Below are 20,071 nucleotides of genomic sequence, written 5' to 3'. Positions count from 1 at the left end.
ATACTTGATTTTTTTAACTTACAGGGATTGTCAGTGATGAGTGTTTCAGGAAGCTTACAGGGAGACTTGGTTTCTCTCTTCATAAGAGATTCTTTTGGGTCTTGTTGTTTATTTAATAGGATAAAGAGAAATGGTGAGAGTGGAAAGATGCTGTTTTGAGGTGGAATAAATTTTCAAGAATTCCCAGTTTACTTACCTCCAAATGCGTGTACATGGTACTCGGGCTGGAGGTAGAAGCATAACTTGGTAGAAGCAGATTAGCAATTCACTCCGACCCATTTTATTTGGATTGTAGTAGCATTTGTATGGAAAAGGATTATGTATATGACATCAATTGTATGCACGTTGGAGGAGGCAAAAGTTTCCAATAGCTGTATGTTGTATGTGTAATTACACGTTATTAATCTGGCTAATGTACTTAAATGTCACAAAACAATGATGTGTTAATGATAAAGGTGCATCTTATGACTATTAAATCTTTAAAATTAAATGTAAAACTCTGTATGCTAGCATGGAAATGTCTGTTTCCCCAACTCCCCTTCTCTAAATATTGGATGTTAGTAAACATTCTTATAATAAAACTGCACAGAAGGATTTGTTTATGGTCGCCAGAGTGGAGAGCTAGCACATACCCATCTTTTTATGACCTGTTTTTAGGAATATATCTGTAAGTTTTGTGTGTTTTGTAAGGCTGACTTGAACGGCTGAAGAGGGGGATTTAAAGTAGGATGTACCTTACCTGTAATAAAGTAAATATGATACAAGTATTTTTTTCTTGCTAATGGAAGTTGTGTCCCATGGCTTGTGTTATAACTTGTTAGGAAAGAATGAAGTACAAATGAGTTTTTGGTAGCTTTCCAGTAATACACAGAGGAGTATAAACCAGAGGTCGTTTTAACAGCTCATCTAAAACTAGCCATGTGACCCTTTCTCACTTGCTAAAGGAAAATATGAACCTAAGGGGGGGAAAAAAAAACAATCAAACCCCTTTTTAAATAATTTAACTATTCTCTGGAAAATTATGAAAGCAAGATATACATATCCATCAACTTTTTGGTTCTAGTGAGGCAAAACAGTTTTCAGAAGATAAACTGGAGTAGCTGCTTTCCTTTAGGTGTTAGGTACTAGAAGAGTTTTAATGAAAATCTGCTGATGCTATACCATACTGAGGGAGTTTATCACAAAATGCAACAAAGGTTGAGTCTAAGCAAATGAAGGCATGTGAACAGTATAATAGTGATAGATTACATAAACTATGGAGTTGGATTTAAAATACGTTATTTAATATATGGTTTAAATTTAAATTGTATTGAATATCTGATTTAAAACATACTGTTTAAATATTATTAAGTGGTGAATATGTGTTTTATGGTGCTTTTGTTAATTGCTTTTATGTTCCTTAGGATCTTTGATTATCTTTGAGAAATTTTGTTCTTTGTGAGAAATTTGCCATAGTGTTAGATAAAGAGGATCTAATGCCTGGTTTTCAATCACTTCCAGGTCTCTTGTAGCTAACCTCGCTGCTGCTAATTGCTACAAGAAGGAAAAGCACCTTGATTTGGAGAAGAACTGGAAGTTGGTGGAAAAGGCCAAAGTTTATTACATAGCAGTAAGTTCAGCTTCTTTCAAACTGCTAAAATTTGTGTTACAACATTCTAAGGTTTAAGCGATGGAAAAAAAAAAAAGACTGCTTCAATTTCAGCATAGTTTGATTTTGAATTTAAATGTACAAATGGAGAAGTATGTTTTAGTTGTGTGCTTTCTTAAATTAGTGGGGAAAAATAAGAACTAAACATATTTTCAGAGCTTTTGTAGTAGTGCATCAAATTTACATTTCACATTTTCTCGTAAATTGTTGTGAAGGATGCACAAATTATGTAGAAAAACACTATTAGCATAATTATTCACTGCAAACAGTTTGAGCTTATTTGTATGAACAATCTTAATTGCTATTTATTCCATAGTAATTACTACGGCACCTTATAACTCAATATTTCAGAAACAATGATTGTGACAAGTCTCTTGAATGTGGGCGGTGGCACAGACTGATTTTAATGATGAAATCTTACTTCTGGGATAAAGGGGTTTTGAGGATGGGGCATTAGTGGATTCACAATTGGGGCATTAGTAGATTCACAATTAGTATTCTTTTTTTGCCATCCAGAATGAATCAAGCCAAATTAGTGTATTTGTGTAGATTACATCTTGCCGAAGTAGAAGTGGTGAATTTGTTTTCATCTTGCTCTCAAGTTGATATGACTGATCAAAATTAGCAAACGTAAAACATCTATGACAGATTAAAACCTCATAACATGCATGTAATATATGGATTCTGTATGACAGCTGCTTCCATTCCGCTACCTGAGCTATGTGGGAACAGCTGGTAAGAAGTGTAAAAAATTGATTATCCAGGAGGAACAAGTTCATTGAAAATACAGTTATTTCTTTTAGCTAGTTTTAATGTCTCCAACAGCCTGTTAGTGCTCACTGCTGTAGGCTTTACATGGTTGTTATTGATTCTTGTGTATGGCCAAGACTGCCCCTTTATAACTGTCAAAAAATACTTACAACCTTCTCAGTATACAAAGAAAATATATCCTACTGCTATGACCATATGTTTGTGCTGCAGTTAAAAAAAAATACTTAGGTGTATTGTCTACTCATTTTTTATTTCTGTTTTTCAAGCGTTCTGAGTTTTTGTTTCCCAATAATTATACCTCAGTCTATTTCAAATGCCATGCTGAAGAATTAATGCTATTGGCTAAAAAAATGCTGAAAGACTAAGAGTATAGTTTAAATAAAGAAAAAGAATAACAAATATTACCAAAAGCTATACTGCACTAAGTTTTGTTTGTTTGTTTTTAAGTTTACCATGCTTATATTGGAAGCTTCATTGGTAATTATATATACAATTTAGAAAAATCAGACTTGATGGAGATGCTTCAGGAAAAGTGGGAAACGTTACATGAGGTGAAAAACAGGTTTGGGTTTTTTGAGATATAGCCTTCATCTTATTTTAGTTCCGAAGCCATTTGTCTGTGTTCACTCAGTTTGGTCACTTAAATTTTGACTAGGTGATTAACTACACTATATGTATTAAAAGCTGTTCTTCAGATGCCAGTTCTATGACATCCAAGCTTTGAGTAAGAGACAGAGAATTATTCTACTAAACTGGAAATAAAACCCAAGATGCGCATATGTTAATGGATAAATAAATAACACTGAAGTGCTAATAAATTGTATTAGCTATTTGCAAAATGGAATTCAGATCAGGGAAATGTCTGATTGCAGGAGGAGATCTGTTGGGTAAAGAACCTGGTTCACACCTGTAGCAAAAGCACTCAAGGATGGGCTCCTCTGAGAGAGTTCTCAGAGAGTGTTATTGCTTCAGATGACAGATTGCATGTGTAACTTTAACTAAGGAAAGGAGACAGTGTGTAGAGCCATACACGTTCCCTCACGCTACAGTGCATTCGTGCCCTTTTCTTTCATTGAGCATCTTTACGTGCAGGTTTGTAGCGGTTCACCAGATTAAACAAAACGACATAGTGAACAATTACCACTCCTGTGGTATAGGGTAGCTCTCCGAGTCATTAATTTGTCTGCTGTTGTCTGTCTTCACTTTAGTTTGGTTACCTTCCGTGCCTTTGCACTGGGCATATGTTGCTTTTCATTTCCTTCTTTCTATCCAACTGTCACCTATTTCTTGGGTTGCATTAGAATGTATGTTAGTGACAGATACTTACTCTGGAAATCCATGTCCTGAGATTATCAAACAATCTATTTTCTTGGCAGAGTAGGGCAGTCATTGCTTTAGGACAGGTCTGGGATATCCTGTGGTCATCTGTATGTGCTCCCTAGAATAGATAATATGGTTTTCAATGCAGCATTCAGCAGAATGGCCCTCAGATGAAACTTAGCTCTGAAATCTAATCAATTCACAGAGGGAGGAGTAAGTACAAAGGAAAAGATAGTGAAGCCGTGACAGAACCTTTAAAGACAACTTCTGTTACCGTGAATGAACACAATACACTTATTTTAGCCATCTGGTAATCAGATCCGGCAGACAAATTGGGGGAAGACTAGCAAAGAATAGAACCCTGTAAATCACAGATAGAAGCAAAATGCAGAGGCTGCCCCAGCTTTCTCAAAGATGGTAAACTTTAAAGGTGTATTTTAATCCATTAAAATTACTCTACTTTGTATCATTTAAGATAGATTACATGTACTGTCAAACTCCATGCAATTTCTTTCCCTTCTCCAGATATAATTCATATACTTGCAGTAATTTCTACCACTGACATCATATCTTCCAGTCTGTCATATTCATTTCGCTGTGGAATCAGGTAGCTGTGCTGCTGGTGTCTGATTAGAATTCATTGTGAGGGATTTTATTTGGTTCCTACTGGGGCTAGAAAATGTCTCTCCCTCAGACGTTTCCCTTATTTCAGAATAAGTTGAAAGTTATGATAACATTAAACGTTGTCATTCTGTCTCTGAGATTGTGAATGCGAAACAACCTGACATGAAAATAATCTTAAGTTGTGTTTTACGTGTGTGGGTTTTTTTCTTTTTTCTTTCTTTCTGTGAATCTATGCTTTCTGTCAGGACTTGCATTTTAGAATTCTTGTGTGTTAGAGTTGCATCTTACAAACTTGGGTGACAAAATTCCATATTTGGGCACTTTGCTTGTCTTATTTTCAGAGGCATTTAATAAACTGATGGTAATACTGTATTTATGTAGGCATCTTTAAGAATTCTGTAACGTGTATTGGGTTGTGGGGGGTTTGTGTTGTGTTTTGTTTGGGCTTTTTTTTTAGGATCATCAATGTGTGTAGTGCCAGCTGAAATCTATGGGCATTGCTGGTACTCATTTTCTTTGACATTGCACACAAACATTTTAACATTTTTAATGCAAGTTGTAGTATATAGCTATTAATTTTCATATCTTACAAAGACCTGGAACACAAAGTTATTTTTATTTTTAATTAAAAAAAAAAATGTGCTGAGAGGAGTTACTTAGGAGAGCAGAAATACTCAGGAGAATTTTAGTTGTCATTTGACTCCAGTTAGCACCTCTATGTTACTATATGTGAGTAAGGAATTTTGTACTTGTCCTTTCCTAATGGGAAGAAAATGGAAAAGGAGAAAATGCTTTCCTTCATTAAAAGCTGCACTTAACCTTGTGAAATCTTAACCCTGTGACAACTGATACAGCTTGCTCATACAGACAGCTCAATTTGAACTTTCTGCCTGTATTTGAACATTATTGCCACAAGTGTGGGGCTTCCCAGATGTGTGTTTTCTCTTGTTCCAGTTATTTCTGCCATTTATTTAGCTTTACTCAATTTGTTCTTCAGTCCAACACCTGCATTCATTTAATGTTTGCAGTTGGAGGCATTAGGTGGGTGAAACACTGTCATTTGATGCTAGTGTTATCTTGATGCTGAAGTAATAAATGTGTTCTTGAAAGGTCCTTCTGTGCTTCAGTTTTTTTGGGTTTTTTTTATTTAAATACTAGCCTTTACTAAGCGTATGAAATGGCAGTATTGACTGCAGTTAGGTCCCCACTCTGTAGTAACTTGAGTCTTAGCTTAGAGTGGATCAGATAAGTAGCTCCCAAAACCCACAGATATTCCTTTAATAAAATACTTGTCTCTTTTCTGTACAAAGGAAAATAGAAGGTTGTTGTTTAGGGGCTGTATTTGAACTTGTACTTTGTGGATATAGTTTGTGTGCTTAAAAAGCTTTTCTCAGTGGTATCTATGTAGACTTCTTGCCTAGCCATTTCATATAGGTACAGCATTGCTGATACTTGTGCTTATCTGTGATCATTACAGAGATGTGGGACCACTTTTACATGGTACTTTATACATTGTGATCCCTTGTGTTTGCTTTTTGAATTTCCAGTGCCTGAAAGCTTCAGCTCCTGTGCTACCTGTTATAGCTAGAGAGTAGAGGAGCAATGAAGCTTTTTTATAGCTCTAAGACTTTATTTCTCTGCAGCTGAATTTTGGGTTGCTCGCTTTCAGGATTGCCATACAACCTTTTATTCAGAGAAGATAACACTTGCACTCAGTCAGCTTTGCGTCGGCTGTTGTTATTTCGCAATCCATAAAAGTTTAAACCATTTCCTTCTCTTACTTCCATGTAGCAAATAATAGAAATTTCTCAATGGTGATGCCCTTCAGTTGTACTACATAAAGTAAAAAATTTTCTAATACCTCTTAGATTTGTTAGCCCACATTTGTTAGAATTACATTCACCACCTTCAGTATTTCTTTTGTGTTTACAAATTTAATGGCAAGTGTAGTTTATTTTCATGTTAATGACGGTTCTGATCAAGACCAGGTATTCTGGTCTTAGGCTGAGTTTCAAGGAGGAAATGTCATGTATTGCGGCATAACGATAATGAACTGAGTGTAGCATACCTACCTGCTAGAGGAGAAGTTTTTAAAGCTCCAACCACCTTGCTATATTTCAACAAATACAGTGGTATTTTTATATTTATTTTCTTCTAATGCCTAAGTGCTTGTCTAAGCAGAGAGATACTATGGTGGTGTAGTGGGCTTGATGGCGGAATTACCTGGTTTCAACATGAGTCTGTCAAAACATAAGCTTGATGTCAGCAATGTGTAGCAAAGCTTAAATAACATTCTACAGTATTTTACGTGAGGTTTGGCTATTCTACTTGAGAAAAAAATGCTGATTATTATAACAATATAAGTATAAGTGAAATTTCTTTTGTGCTGTCTCCTCCTTTCAGAGGCATATTCAGTGAAGGCATTTTTATTGTAATTTGCTGCTGTGATGAGTATGATAATTTACGATGGATTGTGATAGGTTTTTTCTTTGAGATGTTCTGGGTCTATGTGTGCATCATGGGAAACGAGAGACGAAGACACTAGCAGGAATCAAAATATCCCCTAAAAAAGATACTTCTTTGAGTAACTCCACAATAGCTTTTTTTTCCATTGATAACTTTTGCCATAGTGGTCTGGCATCAGTATGTATGCCATTTGACGTGCAAAACAATTTCTCACAATAATGAATAGGTTTTGTGGCCAGGAAAAAACCATTTTGAATGTCTTAAGCATAAAGAAGAAGCTGCAGATAGCAAGGGTTAGTTGTGGCCTTTCCTGCTGGCCTGGGACAACATCGCCTTCCTGAAACCCTCTGTCTTGAAGGATTGTGTTTTCTGGAATCTCTGGCTGAAGTGTGATGCGTTCATTGTGGAGAGATGATAGACTCCATATCTAACCAGGAAGCAAATCTGCCATTTACTGGCTTCCAAAAGAAACACAGGAAAAATACTTTCTCTGTCATAAATACAGAAATTCCCAGCTTTATTTCTTTGATCAAAATGCGAAAAAGAGCTTTGTCTAAACTGGCACCAGCGTGCGTTATGTCATTCTGTGGTGTATTTAGGATGTGGTGTGCATTATGCTCCCGTTTCAGGTATAACTTCTCAAGCATAGACAATTTTGCCAGTGTTTTCTCAAGTAACTTATGTGGAAAAGGGAATTAGAAACTTTTTTTCTTATTTTTTGCGAAGCTTGATCCTCAGGATGTCATTCTTAGAAGGTGAATGCTTTGTACTTTATGCAGAAAAATGTACCGTCAACTTTCAAGAAAGATTGTACCTTCTTTTTCCATCATAGAAAATTAATGAGAATCTGTCTAACATCATAAAAATATTTATTTCTAAATGTTCACCTCTATGTTATTAATTATATTTATTTACATGAAGAACATACACGTTTGCTTTCCTGTCACTCTCCTCCTACCCCAGGAGCCCTTAAATTGCAGATACACTTCTTCAGCACAGTAATTAGTGAAGCTCAGTCATCGCTCCTTTTATCATGTGATTTTTTGGGTGTTTTTTAGAAGAATGCATTATTAGAGCACTTACACAGCCAGTCTAGCTGCAACAGCCAGGCGGCAATAGCAGTGCCATTTTTCACAAAGAAAATGTTGAACAGGAGCCAAATGTTTGGTGGCAGAGTCTGTTGCTAGGAAATCAAGTTCCTGAGGCGATTAATGACAAAGCAAGCAATAACAAGAAGGCAGAATTACAGATTTAAAAGAGAGGGAGAAAAAAAAGTGGTTGGTGTTATAATTACCCAAAGAAATCCGTACTCATTAAATTGGCTGTTTTTATGATTGACTTTAATTGGAGGTTAGCTCAGATATTTAGCTCCTTTCCCACCCCTTTAAACACACACATGCACATAATCTGTAGAACTGCAGACTTGTTTTTCTAAGCATTGAGAGGAGCTTGCCCTGTAATTTGATCCCCACTGACAGATGCATTTTCTATGCTGCCATTTTGAATTAACCTATTGTGCAACAATTTTCCTCAGCTCTGTTGAATAAAACATCAAGTCTTATTACCTCAGATGGATTTGATAGAGTAAAAGAATGTACTTCTAGCTGAAGTAGACTATTTGCAATGAGTTCAGTGATTTGAACTCTGCCAACAAGCACCAATAATTTGTGATGTATACTTAAAGAACGAGAGAGAGAAGAGCCGCGTGGGGGGTCTTTTTGGCTGTGTGGAGTTCAAACGCAAACCTCGGAGTAATATTGTTGTTTGTGCTAAGGTTATTCCCCGAGAGCAAGCCTTTTTAGATAAAGCATCTTAACTAAGATTTTTACCATCAAGCAGGTTGGGTTTGAACCGGAGATTCTCTTACCCCAGTGGTTGTCCAAACTGGTAGGCTACTGTGGGATTAGAAAAATAAAAATCAATCCCCCTCTCCAAGAAACCCCAACAGTTGGATTTTTCCTCTGAGACTTCTTTTGTGAAGAGAAATGTTCCCTTGTAAAGTTAAACTGGAATAAATGATGTTTTAAAATGATTTTAAATTCCAAATAGTTTGTATCCTGTGGTAAGGGAAGAACAGGCTTTCACCTTAGTCACTTTTCTCCCCAATTAGAAAAACTTATGCAGTCGGTTCAACAAAATTTTGGCACAGAAACGGGGAGGCAACTGACCCTGACATTTAAATCCTGTCATGTTTCATCGATCATGTTCAACACAATATTCCCTACTTTCAGCAAGCGAGAAGTGAGAAAATATCCTTTTGCAGTACCTGTAAGTGAACATACTGAAGCTAACTATAAAAGCTAAATGATGCCATAGCTCTCCAAATTCCTAATCAGTGAAACAATAGAACCACGCGTATTCTGTCCAACAATACCCACATTACTAATCAGATGCCAATGCCAAGCTGTCTGCTTTGTTAAATACCCAGGTTCCCTGAGGCAAGAAGACAGCTGCTATAACTACTATGAAATTTGGTAGCTCAATCTATTTTTGCTACCCTTGGGCTATCAAGCTACTGTTAATTCAGACCACCCCGATTGGTACACTTTAGGGATTTTTTTCAAAGTGTTTGTAATTAAAATGATAAAACATCATTATTACTCCAAAGATGTTGTGTGCACTTTGCATTTGACAGATACCTACAGAGATAAACCCAGCATGTAATTTTCATTGACATAATGGTTGTGATTGCATTACCCTTTTAAAAGTATATTGCTTTTTAGGGGGGTAGGGGGGAAAAGAGGGGAAAGGGCATGCTTTTATTTCATTAGTAGAATTTGTAAATCTGTTTAAATACTAAATCAGTCTCTTGGTTGCAAGCTACGGGTCTGCAAAGACTGAATCGGGCTTTGTAGCAGACTGGGGAGTGGTGAGAAGAGGCCATCGCCAGGGCCAGGGACCCGCCGTGCCGCCCGCAGACCCTGCAGAGACCCTGCTCCCAGGTGCCTCTGCCTTCAGGGACACCGAGTCTCAAATCTTATGTAAAGTCTGGGCAGATTTAACACACTATTTAAATGTAAATTAAAAAGGGAAGCCTTCGTACTCTAAGGGGTGAGGTGAGTCAATTTGAAGGGAAATTTTTACTGCAGGTCCTCTTGCATGTCAGTCCTTATTAGCTGCTCCCTTTATGAGAGCACCAGAATTTTGTCTGTTACCATGTCAACTTTGTTAGAGCAAAATCTCAAAACTAAAGCACCAGCAAATTGAGGAGTTAGAAGCTCTGACTGAGATAGTATGGGTTCTATCTTGAATTATTTTTTTATTACAGTACTTCTCTGATAAGGTTTAAAAAGAACCGTTAATTTAAGACTCTTTTGAAGACTGAAACTTGAAATTTGTGACTCTTTCTGATTTGAGGTAACTTGCTTATTTTGGGTGCTGACTACCAAAATGTATAATAAATTGGTAGTCGGCACTCAGGGTGCAGTTGATTGAAATTTGGCGTTCCACCATTCTTCCAAAGGAGTTGATCTCACTGACCTGTGGAGATGTCGTAGTCTGCATAAGCCTGGAATAGGTACTCTTTGTGTCTATGTTATCAACTGCTGCATTAAAAACCTCATATAAATATGACAGCAATTGTGTTCTGGTTTACATGAAGAAGGTTAATTTTTTGATGGCAAGAACTACGTGAATGTGTGTAACTTGAGAGCTGAGTTAAGCTCTTTATGGTAGTCCGCTACTTGGTCTGAAGTTGAAATTACAGTTTCATTTATCATTTACACCTGTAATAGGGACAGTGCAGTTGTTTAAATACAAAACTCTTTTTTTCTGTTCTTGGAAAAATTTATGATTAACGATTGGCTTTGAGCACACACATTTATGCTTGTTCTTTCAGAGCCAGTAACTTTTGCACTAAGTTTATAGAATGCTAAAATACGTACACCTAGTGCTAGAGGGTTCATATATGCTTCCCCTTAGCTCAAAAACTGAGCTGTGCTGAATGGCACTGGTCTACACTGTAGACTACAGGTGGTGTTTTGAAATGGCAGGAGTTGCAAGCAGGAGAGGAACCTGAAGGCCACTTTTTGATTCTGCAAGTAGCAAGTATTTAAAAAAGTAAAAATGTTTTTACAGCATAGCTAATCAATATCCTAAAAAATCTGTCCAGTAAATTTGTGTGCTACATTGTGCTTAGCAATTGTGTGCTTAGAGTAAAAAAAAATATTTTGCAAAAATACTTCCGCACAGATTTTCAGTGGTAACATACCAAACACGTTAATGGTATACCCTGCGGATTGGGCTTTTTACAGATTTGTGATAGACTCTTTATGCGTTTAGGAGACAGAAGGGCTGAGTCCTGCCAGCCTTGTTTGTTTTCGGGTTTATTTGAAACAGGAATTGACTGTTTGCAAAAACAGACTCTGGAAGCTCATTTGAAAGAGGCTACGGGACATAAGACAGATCCTGGATTGGCCTTCGTGCAACAGAGGAAAAGACCTTTTCCCTTTCTCAGGGGACATCTGCTTTAGTTGAGGTCTTTCATGGTGTTTTCTGAGTTTCATTTTGAAGAATAGGACTGTGCCTTAAAGACAGGGCTGAGCAGGTTTTGTGGTGTGGCTTTAATCCTTCTAGTCGCGGGGCTAATGCTCAATCAGCAGTGCGCTGGGTCACCTGCTTGGTAAACGTGCTTCAGACTGTCTGGTTTGGTCAAAAGAAAGAAGATCCTCCTTTTTTCTTTTCTTCTTCCTTTAATTAAGGATAGAATACTTAAGGAAATGCTAAATTCTGTGAATAAGTAATGAGTACACATTCTGAAGAATTGTGTAAGTTGGAGAAATAGAGGTAGACACTGTTATTTTCTGAGGCGTATCCAGACCATCATGGTAGCAGGTAGGGCTTGACTGATGAAACATCATTTTAGAAATACGAGCAAAATAAAAAGACCAGTGCTAATCCTTGCAAAGACTTGATTTAAACAAAAGCTAAGGGCACTTAGATTTTCTCCACAATAGAAGGATTTTGCTGATGCAGCTGCTGTAGAAAACCCCCCTGGGGATTTACACTTCTCTCTGGCATAAGCACCTCAATGCGGAGACAGTTCAGAACAGCTGCTATACCAGCAGAAATGCTCTCACCTTCCCAAACCGATCATACTTGCACCAAAGTTTTTATTGGCAGGATTGTATTGGTTAAGGACAGTGTATGGGTTTTTTGTGTTTCCAAATAATGTAGCTGCTCAGGCAACATTATTTAATAAATACCTGGCCATAATATTCACCATAAATATCAGCATACTCAAACCTTGTAGTCCATAGGTATTGCAAAGCCCTTTCTAAAATCACAGGATTTCCCATGTGTAGTATGAGGCTAATAGTGTCTAGCCCTTGAAGATCTGTCTTGTTAGCAGTTTTTATACTAAAGTTACTGAAGTTGTTTTACAGAACGCCACCACTCCTAATAGTTTTTTGCGAACTATGCTATTGCCAGATGCAATATAACAATACTTTTCTGCAAATTTGAAAATGGTGGGGAACAGCAGTTAACAGTATTTAGCATGAAATATGCCTTGGCATATGCCTCCGAACATGCCTTTTTAAGACCATATGGAGTATAATTGGTGCCGAACAACATTGAGGTGTTTTGTGAAAAGTAAAGGCTAAGCATTAGAAAGAGTCATAAAATCTTAAAGAATGAGACAAATGGAATAAATGGGAGAAAGAAGGGAGGTACTGAATATTCTGTCTCTCTCTCTGCATAGCCTGAAGCCAGAGACCACGGTATTTTTGATAGATTTCTCTTCACAGTAGGCTTAAAATCAAGAAATTCAGCAAAACAATGGCAGGTAGCGGGCATAGAAGATGGTCTGAGTAATTGGAACAAAGCAGAAACAACATTAGCATCCAGTGAGAGCGCCCAGAAGAATATTGGCATTTATAGCTGGGCTTATGATCATTGACACTCTGTATATGGTGTTCTTAAGGCGCTTGATCACAGCAAAGTAAGGTAAGAATTAATTTCATCCTTAAATACGAATTTCCCCTGTCCTTTGAGGACTGGAGTCAAAACTTAAGAGTTTTTATTCATGTGCTGATTAAGATATGTCATTTCCAAGAGATGATTTAGAATTAATAGAGCAATGTGCTAAAACTAAAATTCCTCGTTTAACTGATTTTAATCATGAACTATAGCTGAATGTAGAAAAAAATTTACAAACTGTGACTGAAAATTTTCAACTACATGAAGGGTCCAATTTTCTTTGAAGAAAAAGAGAAATTTTCAGTGAGCGTGTATATAAAGGATAGCAAGTATTCATTCCCCAGAACTAGTGCTGTCCCTAAGTGCTTCTTTATACTGCTGAGAATGGGCTGAAGAGAGTTTCTGCTAAGGGCTGTAGATTCTTATCTGCCTAATTGAGCCATCATTTGTTGACATGAGGGAAATCATGTGACCTGCCTTTAATGCATTTCTCCTTAACGGCAGAAGTGTAAAATGTAGTTCGTGGAAGGGGAACAGAAAACGTTAAAATTTTTTGGAATGGCCTCCTATACAGAACACTGTGAGGCTTTGTATTGCAGCAGAATCAAATGTTTGAACGTTTGCACGGTAAATACATTAAATAAAATCATCAGATTCTAATTATTTTAAAATCATTTAACTTCTTTGTATTACAAAGCCCCCAAACCTTCAGCAAAGGAATTTAATAAGGTCTTAGTTTTATCACTATGATGATAAAATTATGTCAGTAGAATTGAAAGCAGATGTCATCTTTTCTTTTAAGCAGAAATGTCCCCATAGTAATCTGCCCAGTTGCAGAGTTGGTACCAAGTATTGTACAGTGGTAAAAGGAACAACAGAAAACATTCAATATTATCATTTACTAGATAAGTATCAGAAAAGGGTGTTAAAACACCCTGTAATTGGAAGCACGTTCTCTGCTTTATTCAGTCCATTTAGCACATCAATTTTATATTAAACTTCAGTCATGCTCCCTAACTAACCAAATATTCTATTTTTAGAATGGAGAATTACAGGCATGCTGCTGTCTTTTGGACGTATCTTTTTGTTAGAATAATCTTTATCTTTTTTTTTTTTAAGACTAGGTGGAATTCTCATCTGTAAGAAAAGTTAATTTCAATTTTGTTTTTAAAAGAAGTGATTACTGGCTGCTCTCTTGATGAAGTGATATCATACATGGGAGGATAGGGGCACAGCAGCAAAAACACTTTAGAATGGTATGTAGAAATCATGTAACCGAGGAGCCTGAGACTGATATGACTCCAGAGGTGAGCTTACCAATGAATAGATAATCTGATTGTGTCTGCTAATTTTTATATCACCATGTCACCACTGACCTGACAGGGAGGAGTATCAGAGAGTACTTGAGTATTTCTGCGACTGCATATCTCTGTAGGAAATCCTCCGAGCTGGAAGAGTATTGTATGTGCTTCTCTTCTTTTACTCTTGTCTAGACATCCACTTGTGGTTGCTGCTGGGATGTGATACTGGACTAAGAGGAACTTTGAGCTGATAATTTACTATTGTAGCTTTTAAGTTCAAAAGATTCATGGCTTGCGCCTCTTGTTCCTGGTTTTTGACCTAGTGAGAGAAGAAAAATGTGAACAATAATGACAAGTAAGAGAAAAGTGTTAGAGGTGAAAAAGAAAAGCGTAAATCTTTAGATGTTAGGAAAAAATGCTCCTGGGATGTTATAACATTGTGTCTGTTAGTCTTTTGCATAAAAAGAATACACATACGTTGATGTTTTATTTCCAGAAAAATTGTGATAATATTAATACAGTAGAGTACAGCTCACACATTTGTGAAACATGGCAGAGCATTTACTGTCTTTTCCACAGTGTTTAAGCCAGTGGTTTTAGATTTGAAAACAGGTTTTGTTAAGCCGTAATTGTTTTAAGCCTGTATTACCAACTAGAGAGAGACTTAACAGTTAATATCTTCCCTGAAGGCTTAGTTTTTAGTTCTGACTGTACAATGTAATAATATGTAAGAAAGCAGAAAATTCAAGGGTTGATTTAGACTTTCGCGTGTAGAAGGCAACACCTAGCATTCTACCCAGGACATGAATTCCATTTTCTAAGCTGAAGGCCATAAATAGTTATAATAGCTAAAAAGCTATAATTGAATCACAGTCAATATGTATTTAAACTGGAGTTAGAGTCATCCTTGCCTCCTCTAGTTTCCCCATTTGGGAGAATAATTCATACCATTTGACGGGGTATGGGATATTTTGGTGCTGAGTGACATACTGTCAGGAAGGAAGAGCCCTGCTATGTTTCCCCCCATTCTCGTTTCAGCCCAGGTGGAGAGTTGCAAACCTTAGACTTCAGTCGTGCTTCCTCCTTTCTACTCATAATATAAATGTATTTGTGCATATGCAACTGATGCGTCGGTTGGCATTTGGAAAATAATTTTCTCCTCCTCCTAAGGGTAATTGAGCAGTATCGTTTTAGCCAGTAAGAGTATTTTTCCAAAAATCTAAGCTCAGTCATCATCTTGTCTTTTCATTCTTACTATTACCATGTATATTGTAATGCTAAAAGTAGTCACTCACATTTTATTGTAAATAGATTCTACTTAATATTGCATTGGTTTTACAATACTGTATTCTCCTCTTGTTACGGTTGAGCTAAGATTTCAATTTTTATAATTTTAACAGTAGGTAGACTTTAGTTGTAAATTAATAGAAAATATGTAGCTTTGTTTGGAACTCCTGGAAGCTGCTTCCACTGGTAGATGGAAGGCTCTTAAAACAAGAAAAACAAAACCAAAAAAAATTTTTTAATATTATTGAATGTATGTGCCCTTTAGGTAGCATATGTGTGTTCTTGGTTTTGCCAATTCAAAATGTCCAATGGAAATCAATTTCTGTTTTTAGTACAACAAGAAAAGGGGGATTGAGGTAATAAGAACCTTGGTTTGTTGATGTGGCCGCTGGCAAAAAAAAAAGTGTTGCAGAGTGACTCATCTATACTAGAAGGACAACAGTAGCCCACAGCTAAATAAAAAGAAAAATCAGTTACGTTTTATGTACTCCTAGTTTTGCGTATGTGCCTTAATTATTTTAATTGAAGGAAGATTAAATACTTATTGTGACATCAATCAACTAAAAATTTGCGTTATGAATTAGGCAAAATGTTAGAGACAATCCTGTACAGATTTTGGGGCTAAATCTAGAATATGTTTATAGTTCCTTCAAGTTGAAGAGCTCTGGCTAAATATGGAAGCCTTGATGAAATGCATAAAGCATGTTAGCTGTAAATTCTACATGAGTAATATGTGCTTTGGAGTTCTGTTTGCCTTCACTGATAAGTTTGCCTAGCAATACTCGAAAATGATGATTGCCCTGAGATGGATGATGGTTCAAAAATAAGCCCTGTGCAAATTAGAAGGAGTTAATATTTGCCTGATACGACAAATGAGTAAGAAGTTTTAGAGCAGGCATAAAAGCGGTTCTTAAATTATACTGTCTTGTTTAAAAAGAATGAAAAGCTTTTAGAAATCCTGTGAAACATTGTGGGTTCGTCTTCCATGTCAGTAGTGTTTATTGCCACAAGAGCCACAAATGTTTGAGAATATATTATAATAAACTACCCAGTTCTACCCAGATGTTAAGGATTATTATTAATGACTCATTTTGCTTTGTAATGGCCATCAAGTTTTTTCATTACCAAAACCTCTGATGAGAAGACTGCTTTCCCAAAATTTCTCAATAGACTGGTTTTTATATTGAACTTTATAGTTTGTTTATTTTCCAAAAGCTTTTAGCTTCTAATGTCTGATATCAAGTGTTTTTTGGTCTAAAATGCATTATAAAAGGACACACATTCGGTTGATCTGTCTTTGTTTTATTTTGTATAGCCTTGTTTGGCATAGTGTTTCAAATAACGGAACACCACAGATCCTTCAGCCTCAAAATATTCTCGGCCGTTTTGGTAATAATGGGCCAGAAAAATTGGATTTCATTCTTCTGTTGTCTTTGTTCCCTCTAACTTGCCACATTAAAAAGATTACTGCAATCTTGGCAATGAAATCCTGGATTTCAAGTATATGGAAGCAGAGGACTTATGCTGCAAAGGTGGTTTGGTTTAGTCTCCAGAGAGAGATCCTTTTTTGAAATCTCATTAGACCTCAACCTTCTTCGTGATAATGTTCTCTATACTTTGTCTTTTATAGTCTAATTTGCTTGTGCCACATGGAAGATTTCTGTTGCTTACTGTAATTTGATGCAAAATATAAAAATTCATCTTGTCATTCTCAGAATCTCCCCTGCTGATGAGCTGCAGGACTCGGTAGCCCACAGTCACGTGGGCCTTTAAAACTGAGTCATGGACCTCATAAATTGTTTAAAAAGCAGTAACGGTACAATCTGCAGCTGTTATCATACATAGGAGGTGTGACTTTTTTTTGCAGTATGGAAGGAAATTAAATGAGAGAGGGCAAAGAGCATGTTATAAAAGAGTTTAGTGCACTGTTAGGTAATGCTCTGTTTTTATTCAACATATTTAAGATACTTCGTTGGGAGGTGGGATACCCCATTTGGTTTAGAGTGTGGTTTTCCTGAAAGGGTAGCATTGGTTAAGCACAATAAAGCAAACAAGTCATTTTCTCCAGACGTATGTGGTTGAAGTTCAGTGACTGTTGGCTGTTAAGAGCCCCAGACTAGCGGTGGTTGATTTGCCTTGCGCTAATGTGAGTGCTTGGTGGGTCAAATGTAGCAGTAAATCTCAGTGTAATTTTTCTCCAGTTTTGCTCATATTTTTGTTATATACCTCACAGATTTTTATAAGAGATTGTTATATGCTGGTAAGACCACCCAGTAAGTTTAGAACTAAATATTTGATGCATTATGTTGACTATACCATATACTTATTAATTAAAATGTTGTTAAAATGTTATTGAACACTGTGTCATATATTCATAATGGGTATTTGAATGTTTAATATAAATGTTACAATGGGTTCCTCTTTTAATAAAAAGATAAATTTTCATCTGACTTTAGCAAGCTAATCCTAAAAAAAAAGGTAATTTCATTTCAGAAATTAAATTTTCAGATACTAGCAAGTCAAATGCAAAATTAAGCACACTTTCAAGTTGCTGCTTTGTCAAAATGGATTTAGATTTAGAGGAATTCCTGTGGATTGAAGTGAATTCTCAGAAGAAGTGCTGTACGTGAGAGAAATGAAGAAAACTACTTAACTTGCTATGAAATGCACAACATTTATTATCACTTTCAAAGCTGATATTGCATGCAGTTGTGGCTGTTTACGACTGGCTTGAAAGCAGCTGGATAAGTCTGCTTTCAGAGATGGCCGTGCTGCTCCAGCTGTGCCAGAGCAGGAGTATTGACAGTTGGTTTTAGCTGAACAAGAGTGGAGCTACTTTGAGCGATGCTTTGTTTAGGAGTACTTTGTGCTCTGATTGATCTTGATAGTTTAAGGTGCTCTCCAAAGTTGTAGGGATGTTGTTTAATACAACTGTTCAGGCATGCGTTGGACAAAGTTATTGTCATTGATTTTGCTTTTAAATCCAAACCCAAGAATTAACCTCATCCCCTCTATTTGCTTTAAATCAATGGTGTTGATTAAATAAACTTCTTTTTCTCCCTTCCTCTTATGCCACTCTCATTAGATATTTAAACATACATTAAACTGGGATTTAGATAATGTTTATTTGCTTTAAAATATTTTCTCCAACAGAATAAAAAGGAGAAATTAAAATGTGGGACAAAATAAGAGCCACACTTACAACTCCTGAGAGAGCGACCTGATAGAGTAAGGCAAGAGCTAAGGGAAGAGTTAGGAGATCATGGCCATGGTATAGGGAAATGTGCACAAAGTACTCTCCCAGCTTTCAGTAGTCTGCAGCTCAAGGGCTTCCTCAGGTAAGAGTGGTAGCATGTTGCTCAAGAGTTCTTGAGGCTCTTCCCAAGTATATGCAAATAATAGTTTTTTGAACATCTGCATTTGTGGCATTCTGGAATAACAAGTCACACACTTCCGTAGCGTATGTATGAAGTATATTTTTTTGTTTTGAACTTGCCACTTGGTAGTTTTATTTGTTGTCCTTCGGTCCTCGTAGTATGAGAGACACTGAGCAATTGTTCTCTGGGTCCTTCCTGACGCTAGAAGCTAGCATTTTTTTCTAGAAAGGGTGCGTTCATATGCGATGGTCGACACGGACTGAGCGATGATGTGAGTGTAGAATACCAGGCTGACCCCGTATGGATCTCATTAGTGGGGGTAGGTTGTGAGGAAATGCATCTAACGTTTGAAGTGGAATAGGCTAATGTGTGCAAAGACTTTATTATAGAGTCCTAAGGCTTGCCTGCAGACACTCAGAAATGGTGGGTAAGAGTGTGAGTTTATAGCATGGTGGTCGCTCCACTGTTACGTGAGTACTCCGAATGCGTGCCACACTAAAGGTGCTGCAAGATGTACTTTCATACTAAAAACATGGATAAGCTCCAAGTATAGCCCTTCCAGAAGTTACCGTGGAGTACAATACTGTATTACAATCTAGCTTACTGTATATTTATTGTCCAATGTGGACAAGCCCAAATACAGCATGTGTGCATAGATTTCTATTTTCTTATAGTAACTTTGTCCTTCCTTTTTTTTGCTTTTATATTAAACATAGTATCTCTTAATTTTGTGAAGAATACTTTCACATGTTTGTTTTCACGTTTGTGGCATCTTGGCTCTAAATTTCACAGTCCTGGTTTTCTTACTTTCTCTTTGTACGCTGGCTCTGCCTGCAATCATGGAGGCCTGCTTCTGGCTCCCAAGAGCCGAACGCTGTGTTTCAGATGAGGATGTATGATTGTAATTTATTCAGAATTATTTCCTAAACTTAACATAGAGTCTTTCTTTGCTTTTTTTTTTTGGTAGTTGTTGAACAATGAGTTTTTCTCAAGTAGGTAAACCTTGAAGGTGTATCATCTTTTTTCATAGTTCAAGTGCCTGATATTAAAACCTTCCTTTACTCATTTGAATGGCTGTGGAATAGGATACAATTCTAGGATAGAATTGTATGAATATTCTAGTGATGGAGTACTGGAGATTAAAATATACAAGAAAAAAAATCAATCGTCTAGATTTTCGGAGGGTAAAGATCAAAGGAATGAAACAATTGACAGCATGTGAGAATAGTACCTGTCTGGAGGCCTGAGTCTGTATGTCTGGTTTGGTGCTGCTGGTGAAGAAGAGGGCAAGCTGAAGAACGACTGTATGCTTCCCAGAAATCAGTTTGCTGTTTTGTAAGTGGTACCCAGATTAGGTT

The 20,071-nt window shown here is 36.7% G+C and overlaps 1 protein-coding gene across 1 annotated transcript in view; it reads left to right on the top strand.

Moving 5' to 3' along the window:
• Positions 1 to 20,071, top strand: part of ADK (adenosine kinase) — a gene marked incomplete at its 5' end in the record, with an annotated part of 215,792 nt that overhangs the window by 60,993 nt on the left and 134,728 nt on the right. Inside the window, one exon of the mRNA XM_009888664.1 lies at positions 1,501 to 1,609. Within this exon, the coding sequence (XP_009886966.1) occupies positions 1,501 to 1,609 (109 nt within the window). The remainder of the gene's footprint in view (positions 1 to 1,500; positions 1,610 to 20,071) is intronic.

Source organism: Charadrius vociferus, unplaced genomic scaffold (assembly GCF_000708025.1).
Source record: "Charadrius vociferus isolate BGI_N301 unplaced genomic scaffold, ASM70802v2 scaffold187, whole genome shotgun sequence".
Classification (NCBI taxonomy): Eukaryota; Metazoa; Chordata; class Aves; order Charadriiformes; family Charadriidae; genus Charadrius; species Charadrius vociferus.
The sequence above is the reverse complement of the archived record's forward strand: the minus strand, read 5'-3'. Positions and strand labels throughout refer to the sequence as shown.